At 35.4% G+C, this 19,817-nt stretch overlaps 1 protein-coding gene across 1 annotated transcript in view; it reads right to left on the bottom strand.

Annotated features, from left to right (window-relative positions):
• LOC127869099 (tubulin polyglutamylase TTLL11-like) overlaps positions 1-19,817 on the bottom strand; it is a 50,424-nt gene that overhangs the window by 28,015 nt on the left and 2,592 nt on the right. The window contains exons 2-4 of the mRNA XM_052411412.1: positions 14,596-14,698; positions 11,591-12,300; positions 3,678-3,892 (exon numbers count right to left, since the gene is read on the bottom strand). Coding sequence (XP_052267372.1) covers positions 3,678-3,892; positions 11,591-12,300; positions 14,596-14,698 — 1,028 coding nt within the window. The remainder of the gene's footprint in view (positions 1-3,677; positions 3,893-11,590; positions 12,301-14,595; positions 14,699-19,817) is intronic.

The raw sequence follows: 19,817 nt of genomic DNA, 5'->3' as shown, positions 1-19,817 counted from the left end.
AATTAAGCCTTCAAGCTTGTTTATCTTAGTTTTTACAGTTTAAAGAACCCTTGAGTGCCATAGTGTCTGTTCTTAAAAATAAGCCAACAGACAGCAGAATTTAAGAGAATATGTTGCACCAAAATAAAACCCAATGACCAACTTCTAGATCGACTATTCTGCTCATGGACAATGAAATTACCTTCTACCAATTTACATCAAAGACCATTTTAATTGTGTGACTGAAAGTGATACAGATAATTGAATTGTAGCGCTATAACTGGTTTAACCATGATACATTTAAATTGTAGCGCTATAACTGGTTTAACTAAGATACATTTGAATTGTAGCGCTATAACTGGTTTAACTAAGATACATTTGAATTGTAGCGCTATAACTGTTTTAACTAAGATACATTTGAATTGTAGCGCTATAACTGGTTTAACTAAGATACATTTGAATTGTAGCGCTATAACTGGTTTTACCATGATACATTTGAATTGTAGCGCTATAACTGGTTTTACCATGATACATTTGAATTGTAGCGCTATAACTGGTTTTACCATGATACATTTGAATTGTAGCGCTATAACTGGTTTAACTAAGATACATTTGAATTGTAGCGCTATAACTGGTTTAACTAAGATACATTTGAATTGTAGCGCTATAACTGGTTTAACCATGATACATTTGAATTGTAGCGCTATAACTTGTTTAACCATGATACATTTGAATTGTAGCGCTATAACTGGTTTAACCATGATACATTTGAATTGTAGCGCTATATATATATATAACTGGTTTAACCATGATACATCTGAATTGTAGCGCTATAACTGGTTTAACTAAGATACATTTGAATTGTAGCGCTATAACTGGTTTAACTAAGATACATTTGAATTGTAGCGCTATAACTGGTTTAACCATGATACATTTGAATTGTAGCGCTATAACTGGTTTAACCATGATACATTTGAATTGTAGCGCTATAACTGGTTTAACCATGATACATCTGAATTGTAGCGCTATAACTGGTTTAACCATGATACATTTGATATGTAGCGCTATAACTGGTTTAACCATGATACATTTGAATTGTAGCGCTATAACTGGTTTAACCATGATACATCTGAATTGTAGCGCTATAACTGGTTTAACTAAGATACATTTGAATTGAAGCGCTATAACTGGTTTAACCATGATACATTTGAATTGTAGCGCTATAACTGGTTTTACCATTATACATATAATAATTATAGCTGAAAGGACAGTATTTGTTGGTAATTTTCTATCACCAAATTTGTATTTGTGAAACTGTTGTACTTATGCTTAATTGACTATTACTTCTCTCACATACTGCAGCCTTCAGCTATAACAAATACTTTTAAATATATACACATATCCATTACAGCATACTTATAATAATGCTCACACATCAAAGGATATGTGATGAAAATGCTGCTTAGCCGTCAGAACCTTAGCCGAGGGCGCAGCGAGCCCAATGTCATTTTGCAAGTAGCCTTTCCGCAAAAGCTTAAAGTAAATGTGCCATCTACTCTTATCAACACAGACGTAATGTAGCTTAGTGCTGGAAATAAATAATATTCTATATAGCCTCAGGTGCCATTGACAGAGAATGGTCCCCTGGAGGATGTTCTTTCGTCATTGATAAGTTGCGCTAACAGGGGGTGCACTTATAATCAATTTTTAGCTTTAATTGATGAATTCAACCACACGCAAATAAGGTCATTCTATTATGTGTTTTTAAGTCTTTCAATGCCTGAGGCTTCAATATGTGTGGGCATGGACACTCCTTCCTATGAAATTTGGAACACATTTTAAACAAAAGTGAATAAAAATGGCAATTTAGCTGTTGGCTTTCGTAGTGGTGGATTGGGTGTGGGTGTGTCATGTCCAAAGAAAACCTAAGTATGTCATTACAGTCAAGAGTGGGGATTAGAAAGCGCATCAACAAACCACAGTGCTACCGGCAGTGACTAATTAGTTTCAACATATGAGTCTTGTTTTGAGAAAACTGGGCATAATGCATGTGTGTAAAGTGTCGTCCCAGATTAGCCTGTGCAGTCTGCACAGGCTAATCAGGGACGACACTTTCTGCCTAAATTGGATTTTTGCTAAGAAGAGACTTCATTTTAACGAAAAATGTCATAAAAGCGGAATGTATCCCTGATTAGCCAGTGCGCATTGCACAGGCTGATCTGTGACGACACTTTACGCACATGCATTATGCCCAGTTTTCTCAGAACACAACTCATATAAACAATCTTGAGTTTGTTTCCTACGTAGTTTGGGGTTAGAAACCAAGAATTTGGAAAGTCTTCATCTTTGAGGCTAAGCAGACATACCAATATGGATTCTGAGGCACCATGTAGAGACAGAATGCAAGAGTTGCAAAAACGTTTCTTTAAATACTTATAGAAATTTAAATAAAAGATAGTATTGTCAAACATTTAATAATTTATTCTTTATTCAAACTTCTAATAATTCACTTTTTGTCCTACTTACAATGATTTCCATAATAATACAGGCTAGAAATACATTGCATCAACCCAACACTTTAAATTTATGAAATGTTGCTTTAAGAATATGGTATTAAACAATCATTCCAAATAACATGGTGCTTAACCCTTACAGTGCTGGAACCGAATTTTGAAGGCCTTTGCAAACAGTTTGGATCCAGATGAAACGCCACAGAACGTGGCGTCTCATCTGGATCCAAACTGTTTGCTATTCTGATAGTATTCTTTGAAAAAAATCGAAGAAAATGCTAATTTTAGAAATTCAGCAGACGACATTTTAGCAGATGACAAATTACCCAGCATGCAAAGGGTTAAATCACACTAGTCTACCTTATAAAGAGGTATGAGCTGTATATTTGAGCCATGCTCTGTGAAAAACGAGTTTAATGCATGTGCGTAAAGTGCCGTCCCAGATAAGCCTCTGCAGTCTGCACAGAATTAAGGACGACATTTTCCGCTTAATGATATTTTTCGTTTCAAGAAAGTCTTTTTTTAACAAAACTCTAGTTTAGGTGGCAAGTGTCATCTCTGATTAGCCTGTGCAGACTGCACGGGCTAATGTGTGACGACACTTTACGCACATGCATTCAACTCCTTTTTTCACAGAGCACGGCCCATTTGTAATTTCAATACAAATAGAAAAAAATCATGCTTATTTAGTAATAATAACATTAAAAGTTGGTCTGAATTTAGGTATACATTTTGTGCCCCTATTAAATGGTAGGTTCTTAAATATCACTATGGTTAAAGAATAACATACCATCACATATGTTTAATACAGAGAAAAGCACAAACAAATAAAATGTGATGATGTCAGATGATTACTAAAAACTTTTTTTTTCAGGAAAGCCACTGAAACATAAAAATAAACCAAAGACTTCACAGGAAAAATCACTTTGTAAACATAGCAAAAACAAGAAATATGGCACAACAGTTACCAAAGATTTCAATAGCAATTTCTTCATAAAAAACATGCCTGAGTACAAGAAGTTATCTGCAAACAAAACTTTGCTACAAAAAGCAAAAATCTAAGAGACACAATGTACACCCCATCTTTCCTTATAATAATTACATCCCTAAAACAACATTACAGAACAATACTTTAACTGCAACATATGCCTGAATAAACATGGGGGAAACGAAAAACAGCTAACAAACCTTTCCAAGTATTTTACTTTCTTCCGTGGCGCGACCAACAAAAGCGTGTCCCGTATCAGTGGAATCTTCACCTCTTCGTCCTTTGGGCTCGGGATGGACTCTGGCACCCCGGGCGCGACCTCAATCTCGCCGTCAATGCGCAGGCTAGGGCTGCTGTTGATCTCCAGCAGCATCGGTGACAGGTCATACATCAGGAGGATATCAAAGCCTAGGATCTAGAAACAAACACAATAGTACACCAGTTGTGCTCTGAGAAAACTGGGTTTGATAAATATTCTTAACCCTTTGCATGCTGGGAAATTTGTCGTCTGCTAAAATGTCGTCTGCTGAATTTCTATAATTAGCATTTTCTTAGATTTTTTTCAAAAAATACTATCAGAATAGCAAACAGTTTGGATCCTGATGAGACGCTCATCTGGATCCAAACTGTTTGGAATGGCCTTCACAATTCGGTTCCAGCACTGGAAGGGTTAAAGTGTCGTCCCATGTAAGCATGTTCAGTCCACACAGGCTTAACAGGGATGACAATTTGGCTTTTATGAATTTTTTTTGTTCAAACGAAGTCAATTTCTGGAGAAGATCCAGTTTAAGGAAAATATTAGTCCCTTATTAGCCTGTGGAGACTGCACAGGCTAATCTGGGATGACACTTTAAGCACAAGCTTTTAGGCCTATTTTCCCAGCATGGTTGATATGTTATAAACTGTTTTTTTCAAAGTATTAATAAACTATGACATCTATATAAATGATTTTTCTTCCCGAATTGGGAAAAGTACCTGCACCATACCCAATGGGAAAAATTAGTGCAAAAAACGCTGAAATTCGGAAAATTCGCCTCGTGAAATCTTCCTGTTGGGATTTTTTTTTTTAAATTGCTTGGTATCAAAAGCAAAAATCTACTCAAATATTGATTTACATTCATTTTGGATTAAGATGTTCAGTGTTAGTGCCCATTTTATTTGTTAACTTTCAGATAATGCACTTTTGGAACAAAACTTTTAGTGACAGAAGTTGCCTTCCTTTTGGGAAATTTTAAGATGGCAATTGGGAATTTTGTAGTTTTGCTTCAATTGGAAAAGTACCTTTTACGGGTACTTTACAAAGAAGAGAAAAAATCGTTGTATAATAATTATCTTATGCTTTTTAGGCAAAATTGTTTATTATTTATTAGCGGTGAAATTATTACTTTATAAGTAACATTTATATATTTTAAATATGACTAAACAGTGATTTTATCGGTAAAAGTTGGGGCCTAAATTTGTCTCGACTCGCAATCACAAAAAGTACATATTTTTCCCCCAAATGACTGCCAAAAATTCACAATTAAAAGTAGTATCCAGCTCTTTGAGTTCGATACTATACAAATATAATGCCGAAATGACGCAATTTTTCCCAATCAAAAGGGCCCAGGCCTCGCTCAAAATGGTGGGAAAAAATTGCAGTGAGCACTGAATTTTATACAATTGACTTCAAGTAAACCTTGTTTTTACAAACAGTAACTTCTGGGCATAGGAATATTTGTGGGATGTCTAAAATTTGTGGGTTGTCTATATTTGCAGGTTGTCTAGCTTTTCTTTATGAAAATTACTCCCCCCCCCTTAAAGAAATAATCCTGCATAGATAATTGTTCTACTAAAATACCATGACTGGTTCATTTAAGTGTTTGTTTTTTTGTTATATTTTTTTTGTAAAGAATGAAACGTGATGAAGTTATAATACATTTAATACATTATTGAAATTCAACGTTTTCCAAATCCTGCCTATAAGCCGATCAAAACAAATTGATCACTTGTTCAAAGTATTTTTCATCAAAAATTTGATGAAAGTAAGCGTAATAAAAATGACAAGGGACAAAATTGTCACAAAACCAGGTTTTCATTGTGAAAAAAAAATCTGATAAAGGGAGAAAACTCAAACTGAACTTTTGAAATGACCAAAAAAAATTAACCCCCTTTGTAATTTTTTTTTTTTTTTTAAATCTATTTTTAGTCGTGGCGACCTTGACATTGGAGATATTGACGTGATTCTTTCGTGGGACACACCGTCCCATGATGGTGAACAAATGTGCCAAATGATTTTAAAATCTCACAATGAATGACATAGTTATGGCCAGGACAAACTCATTTATGGCCATTTTTGACCTTTGAACTCAAAGTGTGACCTTGACCTTGGAGATATCGACGTAATTATTTCGCGCGACACACCGTCCAATGATGGTGAACAAATGTGCCAAATGATTTTAAAATCTGACGATGAACGACATAGTTATGGCCCGGACAAGCTTATTCCGCCAACCCGCCAGCCCGCCAGCCAGCCAGCCCGCCCGCATTCGCCAATCTAATAACCAGTTTTTTCCTTCGGAAAACCTGGTTAAAAATATTTGTATTTCATTTTCAACATGTAATCAGAAGCAAGTGCAAGGGCAGATTAATGTAAGTAATTCCATAAATATTTGTTGAACATTTCTGCCCGACGCATTCAACTTATTAGATGCTTCCACTTTGTATTATTGTCTGTTTAATGAAAAACAAGCAAATTTGTTGAATTGATATCCTCCGCATATATGCTTCTGGACACAAGAGTATTATATTTGACACTCAAACAAGCATTTTTTCAAGATACAAAGGGCCATAACTCCGTTATTAACAGATGGTGTACAATGCCATTTGGCGTGCATTATCCTCTTATCCATATATATATTCATACGAAGTTTCAATGAAACACGCCAAAGCACTTCCAAGATATGGCTCCGGACACAAAAGTGACAGCCGGACGGACAGCCAGACGGACAGCCGGATAATGCAAAAACAAAATCCCTCCGCCTCTGGCGCGGGATATATACTCATACCAAGTTTCAATGAAATCCGCCAAAGCACTTCCAAGATATGGCTCCGGACACAAAAGTGCCTATAGTAAAAAGCATTTTTTCAAGATACAAAGGGCCATAACTCTGTTTTTAACAGATGGTGTACAATGCCATTTGGCGTGCATCATCCTCTTATGCATATATATACTCATACAAAGTTTCAATGAAATCCACCAAAGCATTTCCAAGATATGGCTCCGGACACAAAAGTGCCGGACGGACGAACAGCCAGACGGATGGACGGACAACGGCAAAACAATATTTCTCCGCCTCTGGCGAGGGATAATAAATCTTCTTTGTCATTAAATATGTAGGCTTAACTAAAATGAATATAAAAAACAACTCTGCTTTTTCAAAGAATAATTGGATAAGGGATACGATTGACCATGTACATCTAAGCCAACAAACAAACTTTTTTCATTTCATTTTACAAATCAGAAGTGCTCTGCAAAAAAGGGGTTTAATGCATGTGCGTAAAGTGTCATCCCAGATTAGCCTGTGCAGTCCACACAGGCTAATCAGGGACGACACTTTCCACTTTTATTGTATTTTTCGTTCACAGAAAGTCTCTTCTAAGCAAAATTGATTTATTGCTATTGATTTAATTTTAATACAATTTGCTGAACTAGACTGAAATATCTGATCTTGTATAACTTAATCATGTAACTCCATTTTGTTATTGTTTATATAATGATATTACTTTGTTCAATAAATAATCGTATTATCATCTGAATAGTAGTTGAAGGAAATGCTCTTATAGTTTCTAAAATATTTTGATTCATTTTTTCAAATCAAGAGCTAATATTTAAAAAGAATCAAGATCAATCAACAACCACTGTAGTCTGAAATGACTGAAAATCAATACCACAATAATAGTCATAGTTTATTACCTATAAAATAAATCAAACTTTTGTTCAATGAAAATGAAAAATTACTTGTGAATTTGAAATTTAATATGAACCTATTCATAAAATATTGCATGGATTTAAATAATGTTTTCAAAATTGGTTTATGATATGTCTTCTAAACAAACATTTAGAGAATAATTTGATGCAACTTGATTTTTTTTTCCCACCAACACAAAGACTTTGTTGGCACACAAGACTTTTAATGTGTTCAAGATTTATAGAACATAATGGAAACTGCTTAAAAGACAAACCAATTTTAAAACCTAAATAGCATTAACTTATTTTTAAACCATTTGTTAAAATAATTTATAACCGTTACACACATTTCAAAACGATTAATATGCTTTAAAAGTAACTGTAACACAGTGGAGACATTAACAAGAAATTACTGAAAGAAATAAAATAGTTATACTTTATGCTATTTTGTTTTCAGTCTGGATTTTACCAAGAAGCCCAAAGGGTCTTACCAGAGACCTAAAGTAATCAAACTGTTCTGAGCTGGTTAAAGTGTTCACAAACTGTTCTGAGCTGGTTAAAGTGTTCACAAACTGTTCTGAGCTGGTTAAAGTGATCACAAACTGTTCTGAGCTGGTTAAAGTGATCACAAACTGTTCTGAGCTGGTTAAAGTGATCACAAACTGTTCTGAGCTTGTTAAAGTGTTCACAAACTGTTCTGAGCTGGTAGTGTTCACAAACTGTTCTGAGCTGGTTAAAGTGTTTACAAACTGTTCTGAGCTGGTAGTGTTCACAAACTTTTGCTGTAGCAATTAATAGCATACTACCCCACAACTTGGCCTCTATGATATTAACAAGACCAAAACCATTCAATTTTTCAAACTAAATTGAGTTAAAATTTGAAAAAAATTCGGAGCATGCTTTTTTATGATTTGGATTAAAACTGACTCTAGAATGTTCACAAAGTTTCAAGTTAGCCTTATTAAAAAAACTGCCCGACCCCTAACCCTAGAAGCCATTGGTTTCAAAAGACCAGAACCAGTTTCAAACTCAGCAATAACATGACCCTAGTTCTGGAAAAACTGGTCTACATGCATTTGCGTAAAGTGTCATCTAAGTCTGCACAGGCTTATCAGGGACAACACTTTATGCCACTTTATGTTTGTTTAGAAAAGATTTCCTTTGAGCAATAAATTCCAAAAAGAGGCAAGTGTTGTCCTTGCTTAGCCTGTGCAAACTTCAAAGCATTTAGCCCAGTTATCCCTGAACTAGGCTAATATCGTTACAGTGATTTTTTTATATTTTTTTTTGTTACAGCCTGTGTCATTTAGATTGGGAAAATTAGCGTGATAAACCATGAAATTGGGAAAAATAGCGCGATAAACCATGAAATTGAGAAACATTAAGCATTAGAAAAATTATGACAACATAATTAAAATTTTTAAAGTGCATGTTTGACAGCATTTTTATATCATTAAGTGCTGCTTTAATGTCTTCTTACAATGAAGACAACGTTTAGTAAATATCCTTCCACATGCATATTAAACTCACAATAATCTATAGATTCTTCAATACACCATTTAATCATAACATCTTTAAGAGAATTAATTTAATTCAGCATTTTTTAAATTAAAGATCATATGCTGAAAACATTAACACATATTAACAAGCACGCTTTATCATTCTTGCTGTGTTAATGATGTATTAAATGGAGTTAAAACAAGGGCTGTTTGTAAAACATGCATGCCCCCCATATGGGCTCTCCGTTGTAGTGACAGCCATTGTGTGAATATGTTTTTTGTCACTGTGACCTTGACCTTTGACCTAGTGACCTGAAAATCAATAGGGGTCAGCTGCCAGTCATGATCAATGTACCTATGAAGTTTCATGATCCTAGGAATAAGTGTTCTTCAGTTATCATCCGAAAACCATTTTACTATTTTGGGTCACTGTGAACTTGACCTTTGACCTAGTGACCTCAAAATCGATAGGGGTCATCTGCGAGTCATGATCAATGTACCTATGAAGTTTCATGATCCTAGGCATCAGCGTTCTTGAGTTATCATCCGGAAACCATTATACTATTTCGGGTCACCATGACCTTGACCTTTGACCTAGTGACCTCAAAATCAATAGGGGTCATCTGCCAGTCATGATCAATCTACCTATCAAGTTTCATGATCCTAGGCATAAGCGTTCTTGAGTTATCATCCGGAAACCATTTTACTATTTCAGGTCACCGTGACCTTGACCTTTGACCTAGTGACCTAAAACTCAATAAGGGTCATCTGCGAGTCATGATCAATGTACCTATGAAGTTTCATGATCCTAGGCATAAGTGTTCTTGTGTTATCATCCGGAAACCATTTTACTATTTCAGGTCACCTTGACCTTGACCTTTGACCTAGTGACCTGAAAATCAATAGGGGTCATCTGCCAGCCATAATCAATCTACCTACGAAGTTTCATGATCCTAGGCATAAGCGTTCTTGAGTTATTATCCAGAAACCATTTTACTATTTCGGGTCACTGTGACCTTGACCTTGTACCTAGTGACCTGTAAATCAATAGGGGTCATCTGCGAGTCATGATCAATCTACCTATCAAGTTTCATGATCCTAGGCCAAAGCTTTCTTGAGTTATCATCTGGAAACCATTTTACTATTTCGGGTCACTGTGACCTTGACCTTTGACCTAGTGACCTGAAAATCAATAGGGGTCAACTGCGAGTCATGATCAATCTACCTATCAAGTTTCATGATCCTAGGCATAAGCGTTCTTGAGTTATCATCCGGAAACCATTTTACTATTTCGGGTCACCATGACCTTGACTTTTGACCTAGTGACCTCAAAATCAATAGGGGTCATCTGTGAGTCATGATCAATGTACCTATGAAGTTTCATGATCCTAGGCCTATGCGTTCTTGAGTTATCATCTGGAAACCATTTTATTATTTCGGGTCACCGTGACCTTGACCTTTGATCTAGTGACCTCAAAATCAATAGGGGTCATCTGCGAGTCATGATCAATGTACCTATGAAGTTTCATGATCCTAGCCGCAAGCGTTCTTGAGTTATCATCCGGAAACCATCTGGTGGACGGACCGACCGACAGACCGACCGACCGACAGACCGACCGACCGACATGTGCAAAGCAATATACCCCCTCTTCTTCGAAGGGGGGCATAATAATATATGTAATTTGTTTACCTGTCAATATCTTGCACTTGACATCATCAGTTCAATACTATTTCAGTAAACTGTACAGCGTGACAAACATAATAAAGCAGAATATGCATATGAATCTGAGTATACACAGATCTGCTAACATATAAATCAAATCATGTTTGTCTCTTTCCATTTTCGAATGATACTCATCTTAAATGCTTTAACTTTGTGAGTAGACTGACTGAACTCCAATTTTCCAACACTGATTTCTGTGACGCACATTCACTGTGCAGATTTCTAATAAATATTTGTTGTTTTTTTTATTTCAAATGAAGTATTTTGCGTTACTTTACACAGGCATTAAATTATTCCCTAATAACCATATGATATCCGTTGTTAATGTGAATGTTATTTATCATTTTCGCCGCTCATCGCAAATTTGCTTGTCTGCTTGCCGCCATCTTGGACGTGCGTAAAAACAGGTGTACTCAATCGGGATACATCGACTTTCGTCAGTATCCTCCGCAATATACAGAGAGATGTGTGGATAGCAACGTAAAATCGTATTCGGATACATTCGCGAACAATACGTAAGTCAGTTGTCGTTCGGTAACGACTCGACAAGCTCGATCGGCACTCGTTCTACGAATTAATCCCTTAATGACATTGTAATCTTGTTGGCTTTATTGGAAAAATTTTGTCATTTTTGGGGAAATTTTGGTCAGATTTTTGGGAAAAAACGTCGATTTTTGCAATTGGAAAGCAGCCGAATATTGGCGATAATTTTGGGCAAAAAAAATCACTGCGTTAGAATACAATCAATGTTCTGAGCAAGTTTCATGATGATTGTATGGATAAAAAAATGTGACATCTATAGTACAAGTAAGCTTCATAAGCAATTTTATGTAGTGAAGTGGTTTTTTCCCCACATGTTCCAGTTTTGACCTTGGTCAAGATATCATTATTTAACATTACCAAGTGAACTAAGTTCATGATGAATTTTTGTTGTATTTTTACCTGGAAACACGATGGTCCTGGCTTGTTTGCTGGCAGTGCATTTTGGAGCTCAATTTTCAAGTCTGGCAGAATGGCTATCATCGTTTTCACGACCATATGTTCAATCTTTTTCCATAACTTATCAGTGTTATGCCCCATACGTTTTAACCGATTGAACACGCTGGTTAACGTCCTCTTACTCCCCTCATCTTCACGCTCGGAACGATTAAATGTAGCACTTTTCTTATTTAATGAGTAATTAGTCAAATGCATGAAAGCCTCATGGATGTTTTTATTTGTGGGGTTTTCGTATGGCAAAGTAGAAAACCTAGCTAGACCCTCCTTGCATATATAAAACTCGAGGGGATCGGCAGATTTCAACACAGTGTAAACTCTGAGATCAAATTTAAATTTATCTATTAAGAACACATCTGCTAAATACTCCTGACATACATGCATTCGCCCTGGATTAAACTTGTCTGTTATGAAGTCTGTGACATCCCGTATCAAGTAAATACCCTCCCCTTGTGATCCTGAATCCGGTTTTATGATAAACGTGGCTTTTGGGCCTTTGCGCTTGTCGTTGATCTTCTTAATATCGTGCGCCAGTTGGTGGAATTCGTCTGGGAGGTACCATGTGCGTGGGTAAAAGTCGTACTCCTCTGGGTAAAGCAGCCGCATCTGATCGAGCACCCGGAACAAATTGTTCTTGCCGCATATCCAGAACATTCCTGAAAGATACCTCAGATGAAAATAACAATCTCATGAGTCTGAAATCAGTGATTTTGTTTTCATTTTTGGGAACTGGACTCCTTGAAATCGAGAACATTAAGACTCTTAAAATCATCAAATCAGAAAAATGGAGGTAAGGAATTTCAAAACATATGTATTATTTTATTTTTTTCCATTTCTGTAGTAAATATGGAAATATGGAGTAGTTGAAGAGCAAACTTTAACTAGACTTTTGTTTGTACAAAAAAGGGGCCTTGTTTTGCTAAATTACAGGTCAGAGTAACAAGGTATGGTTCTTGGTAAGTTAACTTATAAAATTACACCAAACACATGGGTTAAGATTCAAATGTATACTTTATAAGTGGATATTTCCACATAAGGAAAAGTAAACAGACTTAAAATACCAGACATTTAGCGTACAGAAATGTAAGCAAATCCCTGTCTCACACAATGTAAAAATATTTCAATTAGAAAACAAGAGCTGTCACCATAGGATAACATATGCCCCCTATAAACGCTTTGATAGAAGTTATGAGCATTTTTCGAAACCTAAACGCAAATTTCGAAACCAAAACACGGACCCTAAGATCAAGGTCAAGGTCACAGGGGTCAACATTTTTTGTGTATGGAAAGGCCTTATTCATATACACATGCATACCAAATATGAAGGTTCTATCTCAAGGGACATAGAAGTTATAAGCATTTTTCGAAACCTAAACGCAGATTTCGAAACCTAAACGCGGACCCTAAGTTACAGGTCAAGGTCACAGGGGTCAACATTTTTGTGCGTTTGGAAAAGTCTTATCCATATACACATGTATACCAAATATGAAGGTTATATCTCAAGGGACATAGAAGTTATGAGCATTTTTCATAATCTAAAAGCAGATTTTGAAACCTAAAGGCAGACCCTTAGTTCAAGGTCAAGGTCACAGGGGTCAAAATTTGTATGCGTATGGAAAGGCCTTGTTGATATACACATGCATACCAAATATGAAGGTTATATCTCAAGGGACATAGAAGTTATGAGCATTTTTCAAAACTTAAACGCAGATTTCGAAACCTAAACGTGGACCCTAAGTTTAACATCAAGGTCACAGGGGTCAAAATTTGTATGCGTATGGAAAGGCCTTGTCCATATACACATGCATACCAAATATGAAGGTTATATCTAAAGGGACATAGAAGTTATGAGCAGTTTTTGTAACCTAAACGCAAAGTGTGACGGAAAGACGGACGGACAGTCCGATCACTATATGCCCTCCTTTGGGGGCGTAAAAATTGAATTTAAATAATTGCTGGTTACCTTTAATCAGATTATATCAGTGGTCATCACATCCTGACTTTACATGACTGTGCCAATTATAACTAATTAAACTTAACATGGTATTGTGAAATATTTAGTAAGTTTTAGAAAAATAAGGGACTAAATATAAGGGACTTATACAAATAATGAAATGGGATATTGTGAGGTTGTGCACCCTTTGTGTGTATATGACCTTGAATAATTCATATTACCTTAAATGTTTTACTAAATTGTGATCACACATTGTGTACTATACATGTATAAGTTTAAATGTGTAGTATTTGTTGCAAACAAATGTATGGCCTGGTTTTGCTCTCTATTTTTTACTTTGCCATACCGAGAGTGGTATGTAGTGGAAAAGTGTCTAAATTCTGATTACACAGAAATACTGAAATGTGTGGCAAAGTGTGGCAGATTCGGGACGGGTAAACCCTTTACTGCCCAGATACACATTTGGACCCGTTTGTTGTCACTTAAAAAATAAATTTAATTAAATACTTTTCTGAATATATTCAAGCTTTAAAGACTTCATTTTCAACTCTAACATACTGATAAGCAGCTAAAAGCATAAAACCTGAACAGACTGAGAGTTACTTGACCTGAACAGACTGAGAGCTACTTGACCTGAACAGACTGAGAGTTACTTGACCTGAACAGACTGAGAGCTACTTGACCTGAACAGACTGAGAGTTACTTGACCTGAACAGACTGAGAGTTACTTGACCTGAACAGACTGAGAGTTACTTGACCTGAACAGACTGAGAGTTACTTGACCTGAACAGACTGAGAGTTACTTGACCTGAACAGACTGAGAGCTACTTGACCTGAACAGACTAAGAGTTACTTGACCTGAACAGACTGAGAGCTACTTGACCTGAACAGACTGAGAGTTACTTGCAGGCTGTTCTGGTTTTATGCTGGTTGTCTATAGCTATTTTCACTTTGCTTCTGAGTGGGAGGAAAGGTTTAATTAATCTCTATTTGTTACCTGGAAACTTGTTCACCAGGCCTCCATACAGGTCAGGGTTTTGTTCAAAGCTCGTGCTCTGCCAATGGATATCACAATGCTGCTCTTTCCGACCAAACGGGAACTGAAAGAAAGAAATATGGTGTGTTGTTATCCCTTTGCAACCGAACGAGAACTGAATGAAAATATAGTGCGTTGTAATCACTTTCTGACCAAACGGGAACTGGAAGAAAGAGCATATAGTGTGTTGCAATTCCTTTCTTACCAAATGGGAACTGAAAGAAATGGGACTGGAAGAAATGGGACCTGGAAGAAATAAATTGTAGTGTATTGTAATCAAAGTTAAGGCCTATGGTTATCTAAATCAGCATTCAAACAAATTAAATTTGTAGTCATATGCTGATCTGTCAAACTGAAATGAATCTTGGAAGAAATACATGACAGTGTAGTGTGACATAGCTACATAATGTGTGACATAAGTATATAATTAATGTATGACATACATGTAGCTACATAATGTGTGACATAGGTACATAATTAATGTATGACATGGGTACATAATGTGTGACAGATGTACATAATATAAAATTACCTCCTGTGAAAATGGCAAACACATCAATATTTAAAAAAATAAAAACTGAATGATATCTTTTTGAATTTTTATGCTCCCCTTCGAAGAAGAGGGGGTATATTGCTTTGCTCATGTCGGTTGGGCTGTCGGTCCGTCCACCAGGTGGTTGTCAGACGATAACTCAAGAACGCTTGGGCCTAGGATCATGAAACTTCATAGGTACATTGATCATGATTCGCAGATGACCCCTATTGATTTTGAGGTCACTAGGTCAAAGGTCAAGGTCACGGTGACCCAAAATAGTAAAATGGTTTTTGAATGATAACTCAAGAACGCATACGCCTAGGATCATGAAACTTCATGGGTAGATTGATCATGGCTCGCAGATGACCCCTATTGATTTTGAGGTCACTAGGTCAAAGGTCACGGTGACCAGAAATAGTAAAATGGTTTCCGGATGATAACTCAAGAATGCATACGCCTAGGATCATGAAACTTCATGGGTAGATTGATCATGACTCGCAAATGACCCCTATTGATTTTGAGGTCACTAGGTCAAAGGTCAAGGTCACGGTGACCCGAAATAGTAAAATGGTTTTCGGATGATAACTCAAGAACGCATATGCCTAGGATCATGAAACTTCACAGGTAGATTGATCATGACTCGCAGATGACCCCTATTGATTTTGAGGTCACAAGGTCAAAGGTCAAGGTCACGGTGACCCGAAATAGTAAAATGATTTTCGGATGATAACTCAAGACCGCTTTTGCCTAGGATAATGACACTTCATAGGTACATTGATCGTGACTCACAGATGACCCCTCGTCAAGGTCACAGTGACAAAAAACGTATTCACACAATGGCTGCCACTACAACGGACAGCCCATATGGGGGGCATGCATGTTTTACAAACAGCCCTCGTTTTTTAAATAAATTAAGCAATGAAAAGAATGAAATGGTTTTAAAAAGAAACTGGAATTGTAGAATTATTGCCCTTAAAGTATGCAAACTTGGACTTTTCAGCTGATAAGTGCTTGTTAATCTTTTCAAACAATAATCTTTTGGGTTGTTTTTCAGCAAAGAAATAACTTTTTGCTAGAACAGTAAACAGTTACATCGCTTTAAATTTTGTTTGTTGAGTATCAAAAATATGTTTTAAGAAGACGATAGAAAATTATAATAATAACATTAAAACAGCTCAATTTGTATGAGTATTAAATTAAGGAATCCACAGTAGATGGCATTGAACCCAAAGTAGATGACATTTACTCTATAAATGTTATTATTGCTGCCAAGTATGGCCATTTACCAGAGGTATCAACCATATCTATTTAGCTTAAATCAGATAAGATGATGAAAGACTGTACCTAAATCAGTCATACATTTTTAGCTAATGCATGAAACAATTTGATGTGTATGCTATTTTATATATTTTTACAATCTGGACTTAACAGCTTGTAAAACTTAACAAAGATTTACAACTATAGGTGAAATATTAACAATAACACCATGTTCATACACACATTTCAAATAGTTCCAATGCTATATTTATGTGATCTAAGAGATTATTTAACCTTGGACCAAGGCCACGTATTCAAAAACTTTTCAAACAGGTATATTGATGGTTAAACCATAGGTTGAAAATAAAACTTGATAAAGTAAAGTGATTTATAGAGAATTAGGGTGAAAATTTAGAAGCATTGTTTTCCTGTGTCCTACATGTACCTTCAAAATTTTACCTTTGAAGAAGTTACATTTTCCAGTCAAGTTGTCTGTGGCAAAGGATATTTATTGGTTTGTTACGAGAGTAATAAATGGTGGTTTATGGCCAACCATTGTGAAAAAGTTAAGAATTTACATGGCTTTTACACCATGCAATATTACCTATATAAGTGGTTTTGGAAATATTTGCATAAAATTACCTTAATTTGGGGGAAAACTTATTGATAAAATCTAAACAATCATTGATAAAAATGCATATTATTAGAATGTCCTCTTACAAAAAAATCCATAAATGTATGGTTCTTAATTTTTAAGTCAAACCATCAATTGGTAAATTTAGGGACAGGATTTAGGAAAAATGAGGACTTTTGGGGATTAGGAATATAACACAATAACTGCAACCAAATCAGCCAAAAAACTAATTGAAAAAAACATGAGGAAAATTATCCCATCAACCCCCTTCACCTCACATTTTAAGGTTTAACAGTGTGCTTCTTTACATGCATGTTATTATGAAATGTGTGAATCTTGTTTTTATTTCAGAAAAACTTCCAACATCACTAATTAACATGCATACTAAAGTATATAATTGGGATTGCACAGTGTACATTTTAAAGGGTCCTTTTCACAGATTTTTGCATATATTGACATTAAATGCTTTTAATTGATAAATTTAAACATTGGACCTAAAAATCTCCAGTAATAAAAACAAGAATACAATTAAAAAAGTAACCCTCAACTGGGCTCGACCACTAACCCCTGGAGTCCTGGAGTAAAAAGTCTCCCGCTTTGACCACTCGACCATCCGTGCTCATGCTATGCGCGGATGTATTTTTTACTTATATAAGCAATACTCGTAGTTTCCAAAAATATAACGACAACAACAGAACTTTCCAAATTATACAATCGTCTAACTGTATTGTACCTTCTGCACATAAGCTTCATGTGACAAAAGTTTGAGGAAAGTTTCATGAAATAAATTCTCTTAAAGAGTAAACAGGAGCCATTGAAAGCACCTAGAAATACAGGGTCAAACATTCAACATTCAAGTTTGACCTTGACCTTGAGTTGGCGTGACTCTCTCATGCCTTCCACAAATGGTCTTAACCAGAAATCATTTGAGTAAAGTTTCATGAAAACCATTCTAATAAAGGAATTATGGGGTGGACACAAAAACTAACAAAAATGGAGGGTCAAAAATGTAACTTTTAATTGTGACCTTGACCTGCCATGAATGAACAATGCCACATACAGATTGTATCAATCACATAAAGATTTGAGCAAAGTTTCATGAAAATCCTTCACAGAGTAAAAGAGATGCTAAGCAGACAGACAAAGTGCATTCCTATAATAGCCAGGATCCTGCTTCTGAGATACATGTAGAACCCACCTTGAAAGTGACTTCATTTTAGCCCTTTGCATGCTGGGAAATTTGTCGTCTGCTAAAATGTCATCTGCAGAATTTCTAAAATTAGCATTTTCTTTGATTCTTTTCAAAAAATACTATCAAAATAGCAAACAGTTTGGATCCTGATGAGACGCCATGTTCTGTGGCGTCTCATCTGGATTCAAACTGTTGGCAAAGGCCTTCAAAATTTGGTTACAGCACTGAAAGAGTTAAATCAATAATGATAGTTTCATATGTTCTCATAAAAATGGAAAAACTGCAACCAGGATTGCATTGTGTATAATATACCATCCATAAGTTTACATGCTAATATTAAATGTTAACATACCCAATCTAAAAAAATATTCAATGAAAGTCATTGTGTGTCAAAGAAATGACCTGTAAAATTAAGATACCACAAAAACAAAGCATTGAATGTTCATGTGAATAAAACAAATATTGATACAATCTAATTGATCAATGAAGTGTTCATACATAAGTGTAGTTTCAAAGAGTTTATACAACAAGGAATTTGATCTCTTGGCATGTCTCCAACGATAAAATTTGATATCTGCGTTACTCTTTAATGTTTAGTTTGCCATTACTATCTTTGAAATTTTTCTAAATCAAAATAATTGCTAGCCTTGGTTCAAATTTTTCACGTCATATATTTTTCAATTTTAGGTGCAAACAAAACAAAACAGTGCATAATTTTTCATTCAACGTTTTGGTAGCTTGTTACCAAGATTTTTCAAATTCAGTATACATGTATACACAAACTTGAGTTGTATACGTTAACAAGTAACTTAGCATGAAAATTAAGAATACAAGTCAGCGATTCTTTTTGCCTAATTGGGAAAATTGTGCGTGAAAACCCCTGAAATTGGGAAAATTTGTGTTGTGAAGTCTTCATATTGGGAAATTGGTCTATTTAACTTTTGCTCCCAAGTACTTTAAAATTGATAACTTAATATTGTCAAGTTGAATACTATTATATTATTTTTACTTAGGTTGAAGCCATAGAGGTGCATAGGGAAGCTAACTAAATGTTGCATTTTATTTATTTATTTTTTATTTTTTTTAGGAAACCTTAGACTGTTTGGATTTTTTAGACAGCAATTAGGAAATTTGTAGTTTATTCCTAATTGGGAAAGTGCTGTTTTCTACTACTTAAAAAAATAATAATAAAAAATCGTTGCAAGTGGCTTAGTCACAGTTACACGTCATGTAATTTAAACAATTCTCATTGTCCCATGTTTTACACATATATTTATCTTGTAGCAATCATTTATATGGAGTACATTGTTGAGAAAAAAATAACCTAATGCCAACTTTTTATTTTTACTTCATACGGTTTAAGAATGATTCAAAATAATGTCTAGATACAAAAAATTGCACACTTTAATCAAAACATTCCCAATACACAGTACAATTATGAAGTTGACAGGGGCACAGCAGCCCTTGATGTCAATTTCATTCTATCAATTTCACTACAACTATTTCTACTATAAGAATTTCACGCCTGATTGTTCTTGCCTACATAGTATCGTCATGTTGATGAT

Source organism: Dreissena polymorpha, chromosome 2 (genome assembly GCF_020536995.1).
Source record: "Dreissena polymorpha isolate Duluth1 chromosome 2, UMN_Dpol_1.0, whole genome shotgun sequence".
NCBI classification, from domain to species: Eukaryota; Metazoa; Mollusca; class Bivalvia; order Myida; family Dreissenidae; genus Dreissena; species Dreissena polymorpha.
Note: the sequence above shows the minus strand (reverse complement) of the source record. Positions and strands in the feature narration are given on the sequence as shown.